Below are 24,411 nucleotides of genomic sequence, written 5' to 3' on the forward strand. Positions count from 1 at the left end.
TATATTTCTTTAAGCTGTTTACCTTTGCAGTATCCTTCTAGCAACCTAAGTGAAAATTGTAGGAAAGGGAAGATTTACAATTGTCCAACTACTTTTGCCATATTTTGGGTAAGGAACAACTGACAAATGTGCAGTACTTCGTGATGTAGTGGCTGGCTCCCTGTACCCACTCGCCATGCAGGTGAGAATAACTCATTTTCAAGCCCCCGGCATGGTGGGATAATTCTGCACTGTTCCTTAATTATTTCTGTGCACCCAGTAATATTTGAAGTCCTGGTTGTAAAATGGTTGGTGGATCATGTTCTAGGTAAAAAATTATGCAGAACAATCTAACTGGTTCCCATATCTAGCTTATGATCTTAACCCCAGTAGTTGGGTGCAACTGAGGACAGGCATATTACATGATCATATTGCCTGAACATATTGCCTGAACATATTGCCTGAAGATGTTTTGTTGGAGTGATGAGAAACAATATAATAATGATATTGACAACTGTTCATCATTTGGGATCCCTAATAATTTTCAGTGTTTATGAATCTTGACAAGTCGAGATGCAGAAGGGTTTTGACCATAATACACAACTTTTGTCTGTGGGTCATGAGGATACTGAAAACTGGTAACAATTAATGATTAAAATGTATACTGAAACAAAATGTCACCACTTTTTAGTTTCTAAAGTATGGGAATTATTATTACTATTTTAAATTGAAGATGCAGAAATTTCTAATTGAAAGTGACCTTGGTAAAATGATACAATATTGGTCATTGGGGGAAAAAAATGCCCTACAAATATTTAATTGGCATCATATTTAGAGCAGTATTTCTTAGTTTTACCAACTGTGGTACTCTCACTGCTGAGCTCTGTTACCCTGCTTTCTCTTAAAAGTATTGCACTGGTGAATTTGTTAGAATTTCTAGCAGTTTCTATGTTATACACTTTGTTAGAGTGCATTCCAAGCCCTAGAATTATTTAACTTAAACATTTTTCTTGTTTAAGATATAAGATATTTTTTAACTTAGGTGTATCTGTTAAATATACTTCTGTTAGTGTTTTGTAGTTACATGATGAGACCTACATTCGTTGTGTTCCATCTTTCCTATAATCTTTGTCATATGATCTTTTGAAATTGCTAATGGTTTTGGCATCCACCATTTTCTCACCTACATTGTTCCAACCATCTCCAACTCTCTTCACATAAGATAACTTTCATATTTTTCGGCACCTTTGTTTCCTTAACTTGAATCTGTAGTCTCTTATTCTTGAGGTTGTTAGTTTAAAAAATCCCTCATTATCCACTGTGTTCATTCCTTTCATTATTTTGCATGTGGTGTGTATGTGTGTGTATAAAAGTAATATGTAATGGATATGATAGAGAAAATAGGTCAGGAGTCAGTATAATAGGCAATTAACAGTTGGATGGTGGAGTCCAATAGCTGACAGTTGAATCCTGCAGCACAATAGTTGAATACATATGGACAAAATAGCCCCCACACGCTCTTGCTCTCTCTCTTTCTCCCCCCCCTCTCCTCCTCCTCTCTCTTCCTCCCTCGCTCCCTCTCATTCTCTTTCTCTCTTACTCTCTCCCTCTCTTAGTCTATGTTACACTCACCAATAACTCCTTCCACCCATGATCTTAACATGATCCCATCCTCTCTCTCCCTTAACAAACACACTACTTGCTTTCCATCAACATACTCTTCAACACTACCACACTTCCCAGTAACCGGTGGCCCATTCTTAAGCAACCCCAACATTACCACACTTCCCAGTAACCGGTGGCCCATTCTTAAGCAACCCCAACATTACTACAGTTCCTAGTAACCGGTGGCCCATTCTTGAGCAACCCATTCTCTTGAGTGTTCCCAATATCACTGAACTGATGTACAGTACTAAATTGCCCAAACTTAACCGAGGACCCACAAATAGAAAACGCAACACAGAGGACCCACAAATAGAAAACGCAACACCAAGGACCCACAAATAGAAATCACGACACTAAGGACCCACATACAGAAGACGCGACACAGAGGACCCACAAATAGAAAACGTGACACTGAGGACCCACATACAGAAAACGCGACACTGAGGACCCACATACAGAAAATGCGACACTGAGGACCCACAAATAGAAAATGCAACACTGAGGACCCACATACAGAAAACACGACATCACATAAGTTTTGTGAGTTGCTATGATTTTTTTTGGACGTCAGTTGTTGGCCTTAAGGGATTTATACCTGAAAAGGCAATGTACTATTTAAGAAGATGGGTTGCTCAAGACTCCAAGCCACTATTACCCACCTCTCCTCCGTCGCCAACTGAAAATGCATGCAGGCTTTGCAATGTTGTAACTTGCACAGCTATTATGATTCTTCTCTAACCATGCCCATGATCACAGATAAATATGTATATAAGCATTGTGACTTGCAATGATAAGTTTGACTTGTAAAGCACTTCAATCGCCTCCTGGTGTTGAATACATACAGTAATAATTTTTCCGGGAACAAACGATAATGTCATGTTAGTGCGGTAGTAAATTGTTATTAATAAATGGTGTAAGAAATGTGCAACTTGGAACAAAAGTTTGTCAAAATTTTCAGTACATACTTTTTTAATCTGAACAATTTACAAGGTGTACATTTTTAGGGGTTAAAAAATCCTCCCCAGCATTCCCCCCCTCCCCTGTCCCCTTGTCCTCCCAATCATTCCCCACTTCCCCCATCCTCCCCACCATTCCTCCTTCCCTGTCCCCTCATCCTCCCCACCATTCCCTCATCCCCCCCATACCATTCTCCCCTCCCCAGTCCCCCTCGTCCTCCCCACAATTTCCCTTACTCCCCTGTCCCCCTCGTCCTCCCCACCATTTTCCCCCCTCCCCTGTCCCCCTCGTCCTCCCCACCATTTCCCCCCCTCCCCTGTCCCCCCCACCATTCCCTCGTTCTCTCCACCCTCGTCCTCCCCACCATCCCCTCGTCCTCCCCACCATCCCCTCGTTCTCCCCACCATTCCCTCGTCCTCCCCACCATCCCCTCGTTCTCCCCACCATTCCCTCATCCTCTACACCATCCTCCACACCCCTGTCCCCGTGTCCTCCCCACCATCCTTCACTCCCCCGTCTTTTGTCCTCCCCACCATTCCCCACTCCCCTGTCCCCTTGTCCTCCCCACCATTCCCCCCCTCCCCTTGTCTTCCCCACCATTCCCTCACATGAAAAACAGATTAAAAAAAATAAGCATGTTTTTACCTGTCACAGGTGTGACATCTATATAGTAGGTACAGTATATAAAAACACGCACGTATTCGAATGGAACGTTGTGTCAGAATTTCAAAGCAATTGGTGAAGAACGTTCTGAGATTTAAGATCATGAAGAACATTAACATTAACATTTTTATTTATATAGATTTTACAAGAAATAATTAACGGGTCGTAGCCATTGCATTAGATGAGATGACCGTGAAGAGTGAGGCCCATGAGCTGAAGCTTAGTTCACAAATGTTGAGTAACAACATCTTTCGTTGTTAGGTGCTTATCTCAACAACTATATACAGTTTAATATTAGCACCAATTATGTACTGAGGTGTGTCTGGCATGTGTCGTATAAAATTTGTATTTATCGTTCACTATTGATGCCAATGCGCGCCAGAATTATTTATGTAATGACAATGGGGAACAATTAAATATATAATTCGTAGTTTTGATAAGTGCTTTTTATGCGGACCATATTATGATGGAGAGGGTCAAACAAAAAGTTTGTATAGGCTGAGAACAGTCGCATTACAAAATGTCACATGAAATGAGGTAAAAATATTGTATTTTTATTGTTTAGAGTTCGGCTCAAGCAAATTTCGATCTTTCATCTTGTAAGGCATCTGTGGGCTCCTTAAGATCTTGATGCACGCTCTGGAGCTGTACAAAACTGAGGTCAATCCATGAGAAGCATTAGTGATGTGAGAACCCAGGAACCGCCTAAAGCAGACTGAAAATATATGCATCAGTAAGTATGTTAGGAAATGCAGGTCTGCGTGTTGGGCGTGTGACAAGGTTAAATCTTCTCCTTAACGTCGATTGCTCCTTGGCGACACTTTGCCAGTTGCAGGGACGAGAGGCAGTTGGTGTCTGTGACACCAGTTTCCTGCTCCAACAAATATCACAAGACCATAAGATACGAGAAAACTTTAGAATTGGCCCCCATATAAGAAATATTCTATATGTATATCCAAAAGTACTCATTCATGCTATAACCTGCAAGAGCTATAAATGAACTGGGTAAATATACAGGTTCACAATACAAATGTTAATAGTTTTAACATTTCTTAAGGGATATTTTAGCACGGAATCTAACACGTTTCATTTTGACAGCGTGTTTATTGTCTAACCGCCATTTTCAATCCAGTATTGTGTGGTGCGACAGTTTAACCGCAGCGTTCCAAATGTTGCGGTGGATGGCGGTGGTGGTGCTGGGGTGTGCACGCTTCACGACGGGCACCGTGGGTTCAAACAGCAATTACCTGGAGACCTTCCAGAGCGGTGATGACCTGCAGACCTTCCAAGGCGACGTGTACCTGGAGACCTTCCAGAGTGGCACGTGGGTGGTCGCGGAAGACACGTCCCTCAACCTAACACTATCTCTCGGGTTTAACGGCAGCACCGCCGTTTGTAATGTTAGACGGAACCTGAGGCAGGCGCAGCTGGTGGTGACGGTGGTGCTCGAGGAGGACTGGAAGCTAGACTTCGTGAACATGAGTGCTCACTTCACGGCGGAGGAGGTGTGCGCCCAGGTTAACAAAAGCCTGACATTCTCTGGCTACTACTGGGGGGTCACCAAGCTGGCCTTCTTCCTCACTCGGAATGACGTCAACCCTTACTTCAGTAATGCCACCTTGCTATCGGACGATTTAACGGTAAGTAATTTGTTATATGTGAGAGTAAATATATAGTTAAATGAATAAAAGGTCGTATCACAGATGAAATTGATTAATTATGCTCTTATCTTAACATTACGAAAATCGACGCGCTGATGTAAATAACTGGTTTGCTTAAGGTTCTTAGTTGAAAACCATCTTACCTTACCTTGAGGTAAGGTAAGATCAAAACAAACGTTAAATTTATCTGAATTTACCCAAGGGCCGCTATCTCTAGTGGCCTCGACGGGAACAGCCGGCTCGGCTTGTCAACAGTTGCCCCATTATTCTTGAATAACGTTTCTTCAACATACCTTCATCATATCTTCATCATGTGATTGTAACAATTCCGTATTTTGTTTTAACTCCAAAAAGCCACTTGGGACATACGTTCTGTCTAAACGTCAGTACTGAAACTAATTCAAAACCAAATAAAACGACAAACTTTAAGAAATACTTGTCATGGTCCAGTGAATGACTAGATTTAACCTATACACTTTTTATCGTATATCGTATTGTATAGGCGTGTGTAGGATAATAAATCAATGCAGATTTCAAGCAAAATTTCGTTTATTCAATTTGTTCTGAAGTTATTTTGGAGAATAACATTTGAACGACCTATTCTATTAAATAATAGTCCACGATTTGCATTTAAAATTATTTAAAATCTAACATATCCTAGGCCTAACATTATTATACTCGCTGTGCTAGTTATTCCTACTTATAGGATACTTATGAGTAGGCCTAGATGGAACATGTCCTCTTTTTTTTCCAATTTCCAGTAAATCAAAATGTGAACTATTATCAGTGTGTAACAGCACAAGTTCTCAAACTCGGGCTATAGGTTATATTAAAAATTTTGACGAGAGAATGGTATTTTCAGGCAGTCACAAACATGCTGTACACAACGACTGTGACAACTCTTACAGCTTGATTGATTGTTGCCACTGGAGGCGGCTAGTTTATTGTGCACCCTATAATGACTATCCTGATTACCCTATAAAGATGAGTATCCTATTAAAAAAAATTGAGGGCACAAAAGGTCTTTTATCAGACCTCAACGGAGATTTATGACATTAACAATTACATCTATGCTGCACACCTTATATTTATAATGTCAGCTAATTAGAGATTGTTCCATTTCAGTAGCTATGTATTTAGTTAATCAATATACATTTATTTATTTATTTATTTATGCATATACAAGAATGTACATAAGGAATGTGAGGATACAATTATGGTAATTACAGTCTTGTAAAGCCACTAGCACGCGCAGCGTTTCGGGCAGAAAGTCCGAAGAAAGAAAGTCATTAAGACATTAATGGTCTGTCTTTTCGCTAACACAGCGGTAATTGTTTGAGCTATGGAGATATAATATGGTCATAGGGAAGCTGCTGTTTATTATTATTATTATTATTCACAATACACTATTTGCTAACATAATCGTATGTTGACTAATCCATGAGTAATCGATGTTAACAGCGATTGCTAACATCATAACTTGCATATCGATTTACAGTGATATGCAAGTTATGAGGTGAAGTCACTCTTGAAACGTAATTAAAATTAGCAACAGATGTCGGTACAGTATACATTAATATTTTTTTTGGTAAACTAACATAATGGTGTTGAGTATATTTTTTTAAGAAAGTATACTGTGTCTGCCCTGTGATCTGACAGAACGAGATAAAGATTTTAAATTTACTTTCACTGGTAATTTCATCAAGATGAGGATTTTTACCAGAACTTGAATGGCAACAATTGTGTTGTGAAGATAGCAGCAGGCCGGAATAAAAATTTAATAAAAAACTGAACGCGTCTTCCATTAATCTTGCGTGTTAAGACGTAAACTTGCTGGAGTGTGTACAAGTTCAAGTAAACTTATTGAGATAATAACATACAAAAGGATAGAGTAGCTTATTGTATTTCTACTCTCCCTGGTGTGTGTACTGTTGTTCACCCGTGCATGATCGGGCACCCCTGTTATTGTAGCTGGGTAGGGAAGGTGGGGCATGAAGCCGGTAGAAGGAAACGTGTTGTCATATCACATCCGGAATACGTTAAATCGAGGCAGTGTTATATGCTTGGTCAGGCATTCATTTACATAAATGTCAATACTCTGTCACTGCAAACTTGATGAGATCTGTTATAAAACCTTTTTATCACTTAAAATGAGGAACTCTAGGTATATATCTAACCGGTGATGGCAGTTAGATAATTGAGATTATTTTATTATGATTATTAGTTGGAACAGTTCCGAAAATAGGATAGATACATGCGTTTTTTGTTTCTCTTTAAGAGGCCACCTTCAAGAATTTGCAACGAAGGCTGGAATAAGGCTAATGCAGAGTGACATTAAATAATAACCATATTATATAGCACAAATAAAGCAGGTTTAAATACTTGTCATAGAGTTCAGGATACTTTGATATTCACTATTCTTTCTGCCCTGCCCTTGCCCCGTCTTGCTGAAGATCACAGTCGACCGTATGACCAAGAACTTCGACACCGCCTTCACCTACATCTTGTCGGTGCTCGTGGTCTTCAACAACATATTCTTGGGTACTCAGCTGGACCTGGAAATCATCATGAGCGTCCTTAAGCGACCCATCGGGCCTGTGTGTGGCTTCGTCTCTCAGTTCACTTGTATGCCCGTGGTGAGTGTTCCATGGTGCAAATTTAGTCTAACTTGGGAGTTCTCTGGATGGTAATGATAGTGTATGTAACTGGTAAAGGGCATTCAATGACGCGAAGGAAACATTTTGGAGCAATGAGGTAGAATTTATCGTGTGTGTGATGACAACAGACGTCTGTACTTTAATTCTACCGCATTGCTCCAAAATGTTCTCATAATATATGATTTATGAGAAAAATCATGTTTTCAAAATAAAGAAATATATGATTTTGATTGATTTATTTCAAATAAATAAAATATTCAATTTGATTCATTTGAGAATCATATTTTCAATAAAATTTTAAATTTTATCACCTCGCAACTGACCTTACTAGAGAAACAATTTTCACTACTGACCTTCCCGGCGATGCAACCACAGAACTAACTTCTGGGTTACTGTTTACTGATAGGTGAACTGTGGCACTAGGTGAAAGAAAAGCGTACCCAACCGATTGTGTTCCTCCAGGAAATCGAACCCAGGCTCCCCAATTGAGAGTCGAAAATGACACCAACTCTATTACGAGACCCTTAGTGTGGATTAGTTACAATTGTGTTGATGTCAGATCGTTCAGCCTGGGGGCAGTCTGTTCAAAGAGGGCTCTCCAAGTTAGAGGAGTCACTTGCCAGGAAATAGGAGGCAAAGAGACAGAGAAGAAAAGCCGGTAGCCAGGAAGACAGACCAGAATCGGACTTCGTTTGTGCTCAGTGTGGGATGGACTGCCATTCTCGGATCGGCCTTCACCAGTCACACCAGACGCATGCACCAGGATTGACAACTAGGGCGCAACTCCATAGTCTCCCGAGACTGAAGGATGCCTACTATTACTGTTGATGTCAGAGAATACTGATCATAGTGAATGTGGTCGTAATTAATAGCGGTGGATAGAAAATTAAACTGTGTAAGTTAGTTTATTTCATTTATTATGCACCCCATACCAATCTTGTGGGTGGCAGAGGAAAGGGTTACAGGTGCACATAATGGGCTCAGGGACTGAACCCCACAATTCATTTAGCTAAGCAAGTTACAATCTTGAGCTAGTTACAAAATTCAATACGCATCGTCACATCATTAATGGGTTCCAGATCTTGTGTTCTTGAGTCATACCCAACGACATACAATTACCAATTGTTTTATATTAACAAATATCAAACTACAGCATTTTCGTAAATTTTAGTGGTAAGACCGCCAAATGAGCTTCTTTTCCCGAACTTAGCCGAGGGCCACCATCTCTAGTAGCCTAAAAGGACAGGAAACAGGCGACTTGTCAAAAGTCCCCCATTATTTACTTCTGATTATGTTGGAATGTACTAGCTATACATTACTATAGAATTATTGACATTTATTGCAAACTACATTTGTATTCATCAGTTCAGGATTTAAGCTAAAATAAAGATATTTGTGTGTGAATATGATTGTGTTTTTACAGGTGACATATGGGTTGGTGTTAGTGTTGTTCACAGACCCGGTGCAGCGTCTGGGGCTCTTCTTGCTGGGATGTTCTCCTGGCGGCATCTTCTCCAACCTCTGGGCTCTCATATTTGATGCAGACATCAACCTCTCCGTCACCATGACCACCATATCCATTATTGCTGCAATGGGTCAGTATATAGCTTGGCTTGCACTAACAACAGAACCAGAGTACCATGCACCATTCCCTCCCTGATTTCTGGCCCAACCACTTGGGCTGGACGGTAGAGCGATGGTCTCGCATCATGCAGGTCGGCGTTCAGCCCCCCCGCCTGTCCAAGTGGTTCGAGCACCATTCCTTCCCCCCCCCTCCCAACCCCCGGCCCATCTCAAATCATTATCCTGACCCTTTCCAAGTGCTATAGTCTTAATGACTTGGTGCTTTCTCCTGATAGTTCCCTTCCATTCCCTGATTTCTGAATTAAATATTAAGTTTCGCCAGAGCGTTGTATATAGTTACTGACATAGCTGTTGTGTGTGGCAGGGATGATGCCGCTGTGGATGACCACGCTGGGCACGCGTTTGATCGACGACAACACCCATCTTTATATTCCCTTCAAAACACTGGCGGTGTCCCTCGTCAGCCTCACCGGCCCCATTGTCATCGGCATGTTGATCAGGTAGGCCTTCTCCTCTATGCACCACGGCTCTTGCTCACTTCATTCATGTTCTCTAGAGCGTGACAAAAACGAAGCATGCAGTGAAAAAGAATAAAAAAAAGGCTGACCAGTTTATTGCTGATAACGACTGAGATGCTGTACGAGAATCTCAGTAGATAATTTGTTGATGTAATACAAGTGCTTAATCTGGACTACTGATTGTATCTTGTTTATTTAATAATTAATAAAGCCTAACCTACTAGAATTTATTCTCGTAAATCAAATCATTTGCTGACTAAACAATATTTTGTTTAAACAGTTATTATACAGTAAAGGATAACATTTTGAAGCAGCTGATGATGATGAATAGTACTTTTTTTTTAAATTGTGTTCAGTTTTAATTCGTAGATTTAATTCATTTATTTTAGGTGGAAGAAAGAGAGTTGGGTGAAGATATGCGATGTGATCATCAAACCCTTCTCTGCGATAGTTATCATGCTCTTCATCGCTGTAAGTCATGCAGGCTTTCATGATGTGTATTTGTTATATAACAATGTGTGTTTAATACATGATGCATATATACTTAAATGTGTGTGTTTTGGTATAATGGTTTCTAGTCGCCGTGGTGGGATAGGAAGCCGGTGATCGTGCCATGATGCCTGTATGTTGTGTATACCTTTGTATGGTGCAGGTGGGAACATACAACTCGTACAAGGGGATCTTGCTGATGACGTGGCAGACTATAGTGGCTGGCATGCTGATGCTGTCCTGCGGCTACACCTTCGGCGCCACCCTCGCCAGGATCATGTGCCTGGGCAAGAAGCAAATAGTGGCAGTGAGCCTGGAAACAGCCATCCAGAACACCCCGGTGACCTTAATCATCCTCAAGCTCTCCCTCCCGAGCCCTTACAGGTAACCCTACACATACACTTTACTCCATAAATGTGAACAAAAATCTTTTCCAGTAATGCCAGTCCATTAAAACAATGCGTGAATCTGGGGTATTTCAGGACGAGAGTTCGAGTCCAGTGTATTTATCCAGAAACTAGTTATCATAGATATGTTTTGTTAACTAAAATTACGTTCCAGTGTGATGCCAGGATGCAACTCACAAGTAGTTTACTAACTCCCTGGTACTTATTAACTGCTATAATTCGTTTTGTCAGGAAGCTTGTGTATATATTTACTTAGGCTTGTATCGAGGTCCCTCAAGGTCGAACTACTGACCCTCCCCAGGATGTGACCACACATCACTTGCTGAACCCTCGGGTACCTATTTGCTGCTATGTCAACAGTGACATTAAGTAAAAGGAAACGTGCCCAACCATTTCTGTCCCGCCCGGGAATCGAACCCCTGATCCCCGATTGTGAGTCGCGAATGAAGTCGACAGTATTACGAGAGCCTTATATATTAAACTAATGGCCGATTTAATTATTTTTCCTTTGTCTCTTAGGACCGATGTGGGTCTTCCCAATATTATTTGGTGACAAAATCCATCATCTTTGTTGCTTTACTTCCCCCCCCCCTCCCTCCCCCTAACCGATAGGGTTGGACGGTAGAGCGACGGTCTCGCTTCATGCAGGTCGGCGTTCAATCTCCGACCAGTCCAAGTGGTTGGGCACCATTCCATTCCTCCGTCCTATCCCAAATCCTTATCCTGACCCCTTCCAAGTTCTGCATAGCCGTAATGGCTTGGCGCTTTATTATTTATTTATTTATATACAGGAAGGTACATTGGGTTTGTGAGAATACATAGCATAGTATTTACTATCTTGTAAAGCCACTAGTACGCGCAGCGTTACGGGCATGGTCCTTAATCTAACAGATAATTTTAAGTAGGTAAATTCTATCAGAATTAATAAATAACAAATACATTGCAAGAAAAAAATTAGACGAGAGATTAGTAAGTATATTAAAGCACATTGGTATATTAAAGCTCTGATTGATTACATTGACAGCTTGATTGGTATTTTAAACAAGATTAATAGACACCATGGGGTAATGTGCCTGTGTGCTTTCCCTTGATAGTTCCCTCATTCTCCCCCCCCCCCCCCCACCATTTTTTAGTTAATTTATCTTACGAAGTCTGTAATTTTTCATTCTGCTCTCATCTGTTGCTTGCGTTATTCTCCCTTCTTACATTTTTGATCTTCATCTAATGGATTTCATTATCACTAGGTTTAGCTAGAGTACAGCGGTCGCTTGTCCCCAGAGAGCTAATATATTTTATCCTCACATTGTCGCTGCTGGGTGGATACCAAGTCAAGCCTTTCTGGGATCTCATAGTTCCCCAGCCTTGTCATCCCTGATTGTCAGAAAGTCTCTATTATTTAAACGAGGTTAAATCTCCAAGTAGACGACCACTACCATTAGTGGTCATCCCCCCAGAGTGCATGGGGGGGGGGGGATTGTGTGAACCTTTGGTTCGGCTTCAGTTGAAGCCTCAGGAATCCTAGAGGGTGCAGAAGTACCCCAGATTGAGATCTTTTTGATCATGTCGTGGCATAGTTTTCTAGGGCGTGTGCCTAGGGAATATCCAGCGCATAGGTTCGAACCCTCATCACGGATTTTCCCATTTTTTATTATTATTATTGTTGTTGTTGTGCTTAATAATAATAATAATAATAAGAAGTACATACATAATAAAATACATGAACAGCAGGGGATGTGTAGGAAAGACAGGTTCAGTGCCTAAAGCCATTAATATACAGAGTTTCGGGCATAACGTAGAAAAAATTAGAACAATATACAAGTTTTATGGGGTAATTCATAAAACTAAATGAGATCGGATAATATTTAGGAATTGAAGAAGGTAATTAGAAAATAATTGACCATTTTTGCGTGGTGTCTGAAAACTGTAAATTTTTCAACATTTATAACCATAAATTGTACAACATTACAACAATAGTAATTATAAATTGTAAAAAAGACACTAAACAGATGATATAAAAATTTTAAATTTGACGCGGCAGTTATCAGTAGCAGTGCAGGCTTAGTAATTAATGTCCTCAATAACAGTTAAATTAATGTTAACATGTAGGATGAGAAGAGGTGAGTAAGGTTGTTTATTTACAGTTCATTAGGCAGTTCTTAGTTCCTCTCTCAAATTCGTTAAGGAAAGAATAGTATTTAATGTAATTAGAGAGGACATTTCATACTTTGGGACCCTTTATTTGCAGACCATTGCCTAGGTTAAGTTGCACTCTTGAAATATAAAAAAGATATTTGTTTCTCATGTGCTGCCCGTTGATTCTAGTAATGTCTTCTAGGAAGCACTTAAGGTCAGGACTAGCATTGAAGTTCAAAGTTTTCTATACATAGTGATATACAAGAGAGGTTGTGCAGTGACATTAATGTTTAACGTATTTAAATATTTTAGCAAGGAAGACTGGTGTTGTCTAGGACCTGGAGTTTGTTACACTGTTACTGATATTATCTCATAAGATCTCAAAGACTTGTGTGACTTTATTTCTTTAAATTTATTTTAAAATTCAGTTTTTCCAACTTGTAGATTATTTTTCAACGTGTAGAGTGCTGTAATTCGTTTTTTTACTACTTCTATAAATATTTATTACTCTACCTAGAGTGCTACGTTGTACCCAAGTGGAGACTTGTATTCAATCAATTTTGTCTGTTTACAGTGACCTCGCCTCTGTTCCGGTAATAGCTACATTCACCCTGACTGGGTTTCCTCTGTTTTGTGCTTATCTCATCTACTGCTCCTTGCGACGCTTCTGTGGGTGTTGTCCTGATGAAGACCAGCCAGAGAACCTGCAGCAGTCAGCACAAGAGGATATTGAGAACTCTCGTGGAGAAATCTCCAAATTTCTACCTGGTGTAGAGAAGATCAATGGAGAGCAATGATATTATGAAATTAAGTATTGCTTGAGACCATTTGATTTTTGTTGGGCAAAACTGTTGCTGACCAGTGAGACTGAAATCTCCTTGAAGTGTTTTCACACGTGCACTTTTTACATATATTAGTGTTATTAATTACATTAATTTAGTTGGGAATCAAATACATGTGTGTCTGCATGTAACTGTTTCTTCTACCACAATCGCACCCACAGCTAGGACAGGTGAGGTGCATTTTCACTACCTCCCACAGGATGGGTATGAGATGCATAATGAATGAACTAAACTAAAATTTCTCACTGCCACCCACAGGATGGGTATGGGGTGCATAAGTGAATCTTACTAAAAATAACTTTCACTACCACCCGGAATTGGGTATTAGTGTACTGTATTAATTTAGTTACACTGAATAATTTTCATGGGGGGCACCGTATCTAGAGTGGCCTCGACAGGGAGAGGAAAACGGCGGCTTGCTAAAGGTACCCTCCCATCCATTTGTCCTGATGATTTCATAGTTGGATCTTTAATTACAACTGTTTTGGTATTTACAGCTTTGGCGGGTAGGCGATTCCATTTTTGTTTAACCCTGTGGGTGAAAAAGTATCTTATGTCATAATCTCTGTTGATAAAACAAGGGTTCTTATTCCCCCATTCTCTTCATGTTAACTATACTATTAATGGAGTGCCCGTGGAGAATTGAGGCTTATGAGTATCTTGGAATGGAGGTTAATGATACAAATCCCATCAGCAACCTTCGCAAAAAACTTGAGCGTCTTAAACGTCTCAAAACTCTTGTGGGCATTAACATAAAATATGCTCGGTTTTTATAGTGCCTTTATACGATCTGTTACTGATTATTATACCTTGCATTTTCTTAATTGTTCTCCTAAACTACAAGGCCTAGATGTAGTACAAAATGCTGCCATGCGTATCATCCTGGGTTGTCCTAGAACTGTCAGATTTGTTAACATGAGAAAGGAACTAAGATTACCATCTATTTACGAGAGAACTGTTCTACTTAGTGTACTATGTATTTAATACTGTACTACTACTTAATACTATACTATGTTTTGTGCCAAAATTTTGAAAAATAATGGTCCCTCAGCCCAGCTCTATTGAAATTTTTTGTATGGCAGTTTTAAATTCAGCTACTCGGAACAAAAAGTTCCAAGTAGCACGGGCTATGGTGAGCCCATAGTGGACTTAACTGGCACAAGAGCGGGGCTGTAACTTTGAATTTTGTCGCCTGGTGTTCCTTATATCTGAAACACAGAGAGCTGGAAGTGTCCTTAAAACAACTTTCAGTTAGAACATTACAAGTGGTAGAAAAATGTCCATTGTTTATTCTTGTAAATAATAATCAAATAACCAATATGTATTATTTATTACTCCTGCGAGTAGGGAGTGATGTACATGCAGCTATGGCGGTGTGTCCACTCAAAAGATGAGTGGTGATGCCCAATAAACTCGCCCCTCGGGGCAAAATTTAATTTAATTTCCTGCGAGTGTTCTACGTACCAAAGCCAGCGCCACTCTGCATCGTTCGGACACAGTGTTTACTCCCGAGCTGATGCCAGCATCCGATCCCTCGATCGTCGTCGTCCATAACACAACAACAACAGTCTGGGCCCGTCGCTCCTTAGTCAACAACAGCAGCTACAGCTCTGGTTATTCTTAGTCCTGCCTTGACGCTGTCTGGACCACTCTTCTACTCTGCCTAGGGGTTCCCAGGAAACGTGTGGTGTTTGTTACATGTGCTGTAAAGCAGGTACCTTCTTTAAATTCCAAGATGGTTGCGACAGGTCCTGACAGGTTAGTGATAATGAGGACTTTCTAAGGAATTATGTAGAAAAAATAATTTTTAAACTTTTTGAAATATGGGCAATCACCTTGAATTCCACCGAGAACGCTCGCCTGGCATTTCGCAAGCTCTGTCCTGGGTTCGTATCCTTCTTGATAGTAGGTGCAGTTTGCATGAAGGGTTTGTCCTCCCGATGACTGCACCAGTACAGATGCTGCTAGAGGCGTTTATGTTGAAGATGATAAGAGTTTCAAAAGTGCTTGTTGCGTTGTGCTGTAGATAGGGGAGCGACGACTAAAACAGAGGTGGATGTTAGAGGGAGACTTGCCGCACCGTAGGGCGGTATGTTGTGTTTATGGCGTCAGCTGATCCATGGCATTGAGACGAGGCAGTTGTTTTCTGTGTTTAGCCGGTGGTGGTGCCAGGTATAAATGTGGCACGGGTCAGATGTGGCCCAATTTGTTGGTCGACTGGAGATATTTAGCCAGTGCTGACTTTTATATTTTTCCTGTAATGAGTGATCACCAACTCCTAATATATGCTCGATGGTAAAGGGTATTTTAAGTGCGATAATTACTTGTTTGAAATTTACTCTAGCACTATTATGTCTGTAACAGTGAAGGAGATAGTGTTAGATTGTTTCAGGCACCTGACAGTGGATGCAGAGTTCGTTGATGTCTGTTCTGTACTTAGAGCTGTGTGCTGCCAGTTTGGTGTGTCCCAGCTTTAATCCGGTCATTGTTACATAAATTTCTCTTTTATATCTGACATGTTTCCTTTTCTTTTTATTGGACCCATAGTACAAAGGTGAGCATGACGTTTTCCATTTCGTTGCAAAATTTTGGGCGATTATTTTTGAAGGCTCCTTACGTGCAACATGAGGAATTGGACGATGGGTAATGTGATGCGTGTTCTGGCTGGGGAGGATTTACTGGACTTCAATCCTAAACTGTAGCCTCTGTTTAACTCAACAGTAAAATGGGTACCTGGTTGTTAAACAATTTTTTGTTTTTGCGGGGTCGTATTCCAGGGAACATAGGATTAATGACTTGCCCGAAACGCTACTCGTACTAGTGGCTGTAGAAGAATGTGAGAACTCTCGTATACAGTGGGGCCTCGATTTACGATGGTAATCCATTCCCAGAGACGTATCGTAAGTCGAAGCGATGTTTCCCATAATAAATAAAGGGAACTGGAATTGATCCGTTCCCCACCCTCCAAAATATTAACTTGCAAATACATTTTATACTCGATACAATTTTTTTCTATAACTACATTACAGTACGTATGTTTATCTTACACCATCAAGAGTCCTACATAAAGGTATGGAAGATGGTGAGGAGGGGGGAGGAGGAGAGGTGTTACTGTTTGAAAGGGAAGTCCCCTTCCATTACAACATCAGGCAGTGATGACTTTTCTGGGATACACTCTCTGGCACGTTTTGCCTGCATACCACTGGGACCGGCTTGTGGCTCTTTGCTTGCTTGTCTTACTTATCTGTCTAAAGACATTTGTTTTCCCTACATTTTAACACTTGTCTGTAGTAAGACATCACATTGTCATTTAAAGGTCAATGCAACGGCCTGCTACAGCTTTATCTGGGCGAGTTTTTTGAACAAAACTTTGCAGTTCTTCCCACATTTTCTTAATGAGGAAGGGACATCCTCTACTGCCTCTACTCACAACTATTTTCTTAGGTTGAACCTTACCACTGACTTTCTTGGGACCCATGAGTTGTATTATAATAATCAGTTTTATGTTCAAAAAGCAAAAAATCATGACAAAAACGGAATTTTTTATAGGAGTGATCGTCAGTAAGCGGGCAGCTATAGTAAACCGAGGCAGGTCGGCTCGCGGTCGACCCTAACGTGTACCAACAAATATTGTTTGTCGACAACACTATTATAAGTCGAGTCACATTTTTCAATCAAATTTACATTGTAACTCGAAATTATTGTAAGTCAAGGTGCCACTGTATATAAGTAAATAAAAGAAAGTAGTCATTTTTTTTTTATAGGCATCATATTTTGAAGGGGATTTGGGGAAAAATATGACCATTCAGCGTTTTTACTAATTTACGACTTTTTATACTGAAAAAATGTAATGTGAAACTTCAAATACTGTACCGGCAATCGCCCTGAATTCCGCTCAGAAATAACGCTCGTCATATTTCCGATAGGCATTATATTTTGAAAACTGCAGGGGAATTTTACCAAACTGACCAGTCGCCAATTTAACTAATCTGCATATTTTCGGTATGAAAAGTCGTAATTTACAACTCCTGGATCAGTAAATGACTGGACGGCTCCTGGAACTGTATAAGACTGGAAGGCTCCTGGATCAGTATAGGGATCAGTATAAAAGTGGAAAGCTCCTGAATCGGCATATGATTGGATGGCACCTGGAAAGTTCTTGGAGCAGTCTAAGATTGCAAGGCTCCTAGATCAGTACAAGACTGGAAGGCACCTAATCCAGATGCCTTCCAGTCTCGTGTTGATCTAGGAGCCTTCCAGTTTTACACCGATCACAAGATATCACATGATATTTCAAAATATATCACATATCAAAAGATATCACAATATACTACATTAAAAGATAACATGATATCTTTCGATATAATTTGATACCACATATCAAAAGATACCACGTGATATATTTGGATATCGTGCAATATCATGCTATATGTATTATATTGATATTACATATCAAAATATAATACATGATATGTGGTATCTTTTGATTTGTTGTGATATCTTTTGGTATCTTGTAATGTCTTTTGATCTTTTGATGTGTGATATCTTGTGATACCAAGTTATATCTTTTTTGTGATATAAAAAAGAAATTGGATGATATCAATGAAGATATCACAAGATATAAAAAATATGGTGCAAGATATAAAAAATATGCAAGATAAAAAAGATGTTACAAGATATCTTGCACCATCTTTTTAGAATATTTTATGCCATCTTTTAAAAAATCTTTATTTTTACAAAATCTTGCACCATCTTTTTAAAATGTATTGCTCCATCTTTTTAAAATATATTGCGCCATTTTTTTTATCTTGCACCATCTTTAGAAAAATCTTGCGCCTTATTTTCAAAATATATGGCACTATATTTTTAGAATATTTTGCGCCGTCTTTAGAAAATCTCAAACCATCTATTAAAAAAAAGATGGTGCAAGATATTTAAAAAGACACTATATTTTTAATATCTTGCTCCATCTTTTCGGAATAGTTTGTGTCATCTTCAGAAAATCTTGCACCATCTTTTAAAAAATTCTTTTGCCATCTTTTTAAATATATTGCACCATCGTTAAAAAATCTTGCACTATCATTTTTTAAAAAGATGGTGCAAGATTTTATATTTATTATTTATTTACAAGATATTATATACAGTATTTTAAAATATTGCTCCATCTTTTTAGAATATTTTGCGCAATCTTTAGAAAATCTTGCACCAGCTTTTTAAAATATTCTGCAATCCTTTTTTAGAACATTTTGCGCCATCTTTAGAAAATCTTGCACCAGCTTTTTAAAATATATTTCACTATCTTTTTAAAAATATTGAGAAATCTTTAGAATATTTTTGTGCCATTTTTTGAAAATATATTGCACCATCTTTTTAGAATATATATTGTGCCATCTTTAAAAAAAAAGGCACAATATTTTAAGACACATTGTGCCATCTTTACAAATAGTCTAAAAAGATGGCACAAAATATTCTTTAAAATGGGGCAAAATATTAAAAAGGATTGCCCAATAAGTTTTAAAAAAGATGGTGTAATATATTTTTAAAATATGGCACAATATATTTTTAAAATATGGCACAATATATTTTTAAAATATGGCACAATATATTTTAAAAAGATGGCACAATATATTCTAAAAATATGGCACAATATTAAAAAAAGATGGAGCAAGAATTAAAAAAGTGGAGCAAGATATTCTAAAAAGGCGCAATATATTTTAAAAAGATCGCGCAAAATATTAAAGATGGTGCAATATATTTTAAAAAGATGGTGGAAAATATTAAAAAAAAGATGGAGCAATATTTTAAAACATATTGCGTCATCTTTAAAAAAAGATCCCGCAATATGTTCTAAAAGATGGCACAATATATTAAAAAGATGGAGCAATATACAGTATAAAAAAGATGGAGCAAAATATTCTAAAAAAAGATGGCGCAATATATTCTTAAGATGGCGCAAAAAATGCATTCTAAAAAGATGGCACAAAAAATAGCAGAAAAGATGGTGCAATATTCTAAAAAGATGATGCAAAATATTGAAAAGATGGCACAAAGCTATTACAAAAAAAGATGGCGCAATAATTTTATATACATTGCCCCATTTTTTGCGCCATATTTCCTTTTAATAAAATTGTGCAATCTTTTTAAAATACAAATTAAAAAAGATGGCACAAAATTTTTGCGCCATCATTTTAAAAAGATTGCGCAAAAATATTCTAAAGATGGCGCAATCTTTTAGAATATTTTGTGCCATCTTTCTTTTTAATAAATTGTGCCATCTTTTTAAAATACAAATTAAAAAAGATGGTGCAAAAAACTTTTGCGCCATCTTTTTAAAAATGTAATTTAAAAAGATGGCACAAAAGTATCTTGTGCCATCTTTAACATTAATGTTAAAGATGACGCAATTTATTGGAGAAAGATGGCACAAAACTATTCTAAAAAGAATGCACCATTTTTTTGCGCCATCTTATTCTAAAAAGATGGCGCAAAAAAAGGGGGCATTCTTTTAGAATATTTTGCGCCATCTTTTTTAAAATATAATTTAAAGATGGTGCAAGGCTTTTTGCGCCATCTTTTAAAATTTAAAAATATAATTTTAAAAGATGGCGCAAAAAGTATCTTGTGCCATCTTTAAATTATATTTTAAAAAAGATGGCGCAAAATATTCTAAAAATGCACCTTTTTTTGCGCCATCTTTTTAGAATAAGATGGGGCAAAATATGGTGCAATCTTTTAGAATATTTTGCGCCATCTTTTTAACATAATTTAAAGATGGCGCAATATATTTTTTGCGCCATCTTTTTTAAATTTGTATTTTAAAAAGATGGCACAATTTATTAAAAAGAAAGATGGCGCAAAATATTGCGCTATCTTCAAATATTTTGCGCCATCTTTTTAAAATGGCGCAAAAATCTTGCACCATCATTTTTAATTTGTATTTTTAAAAAGATGGCGCAAAAAAATGGTGTAATGTATATAAAAATACTGCGCCATCTTTTTTTGTATTGGCTTTGCGCCATCTTTTCAATATTTTGTCATTTTTAAAAATATTGCGCCATCTTTTGTAAAAAAAAATTATTGCGCCATTTTTTAGAATATTTTGCGCCATCTTTAATATTTTGCTTTTTCAATATTTTTGCACCATCTTTTGTAGTGACAATTTAGAATATATTGCGCCATCTCTTTAAAATTTATTGCAACATTTTCTTTAGAATTTGAGCCATTTTTTTTGTTTTTGCACCATCCTTTCAGAATACAGTATTGCACCATTTTTTTTTTAAATATTGTGCCATCTTTTTAAAAAGATGTCACAATATATTTTAGAATACTATGGCGTCTTAAATATATTGCACCATCTTTTTTAATATTTTTTGCCATCTTTAAGATGGCACAATATTTTTAATATCTTGACGCTTTAAAAAAGATTGCGCAAGATATCTTGAGATAACGTGACAATTTGCTATGACCATTCCCTTCTGTGAAGTGGTAATTATTCAGTATGAACACAATTTGTAAACATTTATTCACCCTGTTATAAAAATTCTTTACAATAAAGAAATGCCACTGATGAACTACACATAGGGGAAGACAGTTCAACAGCCACTGTAGTTTGAATAACAAACACCAATACTTTAACTAAGCTTTACATGCACCAATTTGTTTCACAAAACCTGGTTTGCAAATACAAAAAACTTGCTAATCTTTAAAGCACAGTGACAAATTAATTTTAATATGTAGCACCTACAAGTACTAGGGCTATTTAAATTTGTGCTGCACCTATACCAGCCGGGGGTACAATAATATATACAGAAAGGTTACCGTTTCCATTAAATTTGTTAAAACCAGCATGTTTAGCTCACAAGTTGCTAAAATTTTAAATACAATTTTCCACCAAGTCTATCTAAAATGGTGATGCAAACAGTTTAAAATTCATGCATGCTATCCAATCATCTACATAACATTCACACAAATTTACATTGTCATGCGTCACTGGCAAAACTTCTCTGAAGCTTAAGATATCAAGGTTGGACACTAAACTTTGAACATTGGTCCACTTTGAATTTTAGCTGCATACAGGACAAATTAAATGATTTGACAATCTTTCCTTTCAAAAGGCAAAGTTGTCAGGCCTAGCTTCTACATAATTCATAGATAAGGTGGATTTCCTTAAGGTGGCCACAACTGGCAAGAGCCACTCTTATATAAGGTAATCTTTCTTTACCGTCAACATGCTGTGCATCAATTGTGGGGGTTATTTAAACCCCAAAACTTATAATTACAGTATATAAAATACATGAGAAACAATGTGAAATTTATCAAATTGTCATAACTTTACACTGAACAAAGTTTTAGTAAGAAATTTTATGTACACTGTACAAGTACTGAATGAAACGGGTCAAAACTAATGAATTTGTACACAAACCACATTTAAAATTAATGCAAAGCTGTGGTTGTAAAGTCCAAGATTCAACAATGATTAACAAATTTCCAAGAGTGCAGTACATGTATTGTCATGCACATTAATTTCTTTAGTTTACAAATTATTTTAGAAAGTAACTTTACTTAGTGTTTTTTTTTTTCCCCCAAGATTTTTATTAAAAAATTTGCCATTCATTACAAAGATTGTTCTATTCTATACAGCAAGTGATGACCTTAATTATGAAATATTTAGAACTAATACTAGTAAAATTTGTACAAATATATTCTCAAAACTCGGGGTTCATGACTGCTACCCAAGAAAATGCATGCTTAAAGTATTACTGGCAAGTAAATTCATCTGTCAAGTAAGGTATACAAATGTGGTACAGACACCATGTCAAAATCTACTACAATAGGCTATTTTACAAATATAGCATTCAAACATTTGTCAAAAGTTTTAGACCTTTGACAGAGCTTTGCTACTTTAAGGTACAGTATTATGCATCTTTAAATTAAAAATTTTATATATTGATCACTTGCTAGGGCAGACTAGTGTACACTACAACATTTACATTAAATATTAAAATTTCATATTTTCAGCTTTTATCATTACACTAGTCATTCGCTCAAGTTTTCATTAACACTGTGCCAGTTAATGAAAGCCTTTGTGAAAATTCTCTAAACCAAGTCAATGTCTTTCCCTGAGAACTTATCTAATTTAGTACACCAATCTATTAATCACAGTATCACTATTATTGTTATAATCATGTCAGTAGCACTAGACGTTACTAGTGCACAGTTGCTAGCACTAGTCTATACACATTCTCCTGTAGTAGCTACCAATAAAACTTCCCACATCTGTCACAGCTTCCATCATCGTCCCCTGCCTCTGAGGCTCCTCACATGCCTCAAAGCCGTACGTAAAGTGTTCTGTAAATTTAAACGAACATTAATACAAAATGGTTGTAAAGCTTTTATATACCCTGTATTTCATTTTTTTTTACAAGGAAGAAAACAGAAAAAGCAAAATCAAACATGCACATTCCTGCAGTGAATGCTCTAAGCAACGATGTCATGTCTGGCATTGAAGTGTAGACAAGTAATTATTTCATGATTCAGCAAGCTACTGCAACATGCAATGTCCAGAAAGAGCAAGAAAAGTATTACAAGTCCACCACAATACTGCCAGACTAATCAATCACCTTGCCTCAGCAGTTGTAGTGAACAATTTTGTACAAATGCTTCTGAAGTTGTGTAAGGCCACCACATATTTTCAAAGAAAATAATTTCCTTGGAGACTTAGTGCATCCATATAGATGAGATTCTGCATGGAAATTGCATAAAAATAAAAGTACTTTACTACTAAAAAGTTTAAATTATAAACAAAATTAAACTTTGAAGAAAAATTATATAACACTACATTACAGTAAATCTTGTTAAACTACATGTACAGTATTTTACGTTCAGGGATCAAACCATTTATACCAAATTAGTGTACACAATATATTTATACTTCAAGTGCATGTACTTTTACAAAATTAAAATTTTTGTACTGAACAATGAAAAACTACCTTACAATAAGAAGTTTACATTTTGGCAAAATCCTATTAAAACTAAGAAATTGCCTGCAAAATTAATCAGTATTTGAGATGCCTAACTATAGCCATCTAGTCAAAACCTGTGCAGTCACGCTAAAGCCATTCTTTTTACACAGTATGAAGGGATATTCCGGTGCTACAACAGCTCTTGAGAAGGTTCAACTTTTAAAGCCTGCCATGTTTATCAACATGACATACAAGAAGCCCAGGTGGTACAATTTTACGATACCAATCTTGCTAAATCCACACCTGGTCTATTTAGTTTTTATCTTTAGATTTAAGAGCTTTTAAATTTGAAAGATTTGTATGAACTTTGGAAGTGGGAAATAATGGTAAAATAAACCAAGTGACTTGCATCATAAATAGTAAACTACATAATTCAGGGAGCCCAACCAGTTTTTAAACAAATAGGTTACTGAAAAATGTTTTACAGAGCAAAATTAACAATTTTGAAGTGATTGCAATTCAATCTTTAGTAATAATGACCAGTGGATGAAGGAAAAATAACCTAAACATTATTGTACATTAACAAATACTGTACACTTTCAACTTCACTAATTAGGTCTTCCATTTTCCAATGATTGGGGAGGGTGAGCACCCCTAGGAGGTTCAATCACTACAGCTTTAACCTGCATTGCCTTAGACTCTACAAGCTGCTCAACCTTAAATTGTACAGTATATAGCTATGATACCATCACATAATCATTATGTAAATGTGCAATTTGTGTAAACTATGCATAAATTGTTGATTAATGGTGTGATGCCCATTCTATAATTGTCAGGACCATTAGACATTACTCATTCGAAGTGCCTCAAATCGAACTTTATTCAAATCGTTGT

General features: G+C 37.5%; 3 protein-coding genes across 4 annotated transcripts in view; 2 read left to right on the forward strand and 1 right to left on the reverse strand.

Annotated features, from left to right (window-relative positions):
- Nucleotides 1-4,433: 4,433 nt before the first annotated feature.
- LOC123746863 (ileal sodium/bile acid cotransporter-like) lies at nucleotides 4,434-14,873 on the forward strand. Its single transcript, XM_045728701.2, has 7 exons — nucleotides 4,434-4,904; nucleotides 7,379-7,561; nucleotides 9,006-9,177; nucleotides 9,531-9,666; nucleotides 10,074-10,155; nucleotides 10,337-10,557; nucleotides 13,288-14,873. Exons 1-7 carry the CDS (start codon nucleotides 4,434-4,436, stop codon nucleotides 13,508-13,510), a joined length of 1,488 nt encoding a protein of 495 aa, XP_045584657.1. The 3' UTR covers nucleotides 13,511-14,873.
- Nucleotides 14,874-14,931: 58 nt separating this feature from the next.
- Nucleotides 14,932-24,411, forward strand: part of LOC123746865 (uncharacterized) — a 50,731-nt gene continuing 41,251 nt past the window's right edge. For both annotated transcript variants that reach the window (XM_069319599.1, XM_069319602.1), the window contains exon 1: nucleotides 14,932-15,313. Coding sequence is in view for 1 of the 2 variants with exons in the window: in XM_069319602.1 (XP_069175703.1) it covers nucleotides 15,291-15,313 (23 nt within the window). In the remaining variant the exon portion in view is untranslated. The remainder of the gene's footprint in view (nucleotides 15,314-24,411) is intronic.
- The window catches only part of LOC123746866 (alpha-tocopherol transfer protein-like), a 33,335-nt gene continuing 29,982 nt past the window's right edge, over nucleotides 21,059-24,411 (reverse strand). The window contains 1 exon segment of the mRNA XM_069319603.1: nucleotides 21,059-22,903. Coding sequence (XP_069175704.1) covers nucleotides 22,782-22,903 — 122 coding nt within the window. The 3' untranslated portion in view covers nucleotides 21,059-22,781.

This window comes from Procambarus clarkii, chromosome 93 (assembly GCF_040958095.1).
Source record: "Procambarus clarkii isolate CNS0578487 chromosome 93, FALCON_Pclarkii_2.0, whole genome shotgun sequence".
NCBI lineage: Eukaryota > Metazoa > Arthropoda > Malacostraca > Decapoda > Cambaridae > Procambarus > Procambarus clarkii.

Coding starts and splice junctions, on each gene's coding strand:
- LOC123746863 (XM_045728701.2), top strand. CDS start 4,434: ATGTTGCGGTGGATGGCGGTGGTGGTGCTGGGGTGTGCACGCTTCACG. Junction 7,562..9,005: donor AGTTCACTTGTATGCCCGTG/GTGAGTGTTCCA, acceptor GTGTTTTTACAG/GTGACATATGGGTTGGTGTT. Junction 10,558..13,287: donor TCCCTCCCGAGCCCTTACAG/GTAACCCTACAC, acceptor GTCTGTTTACAG/TGACCTCGCCTCTGTTCCGG.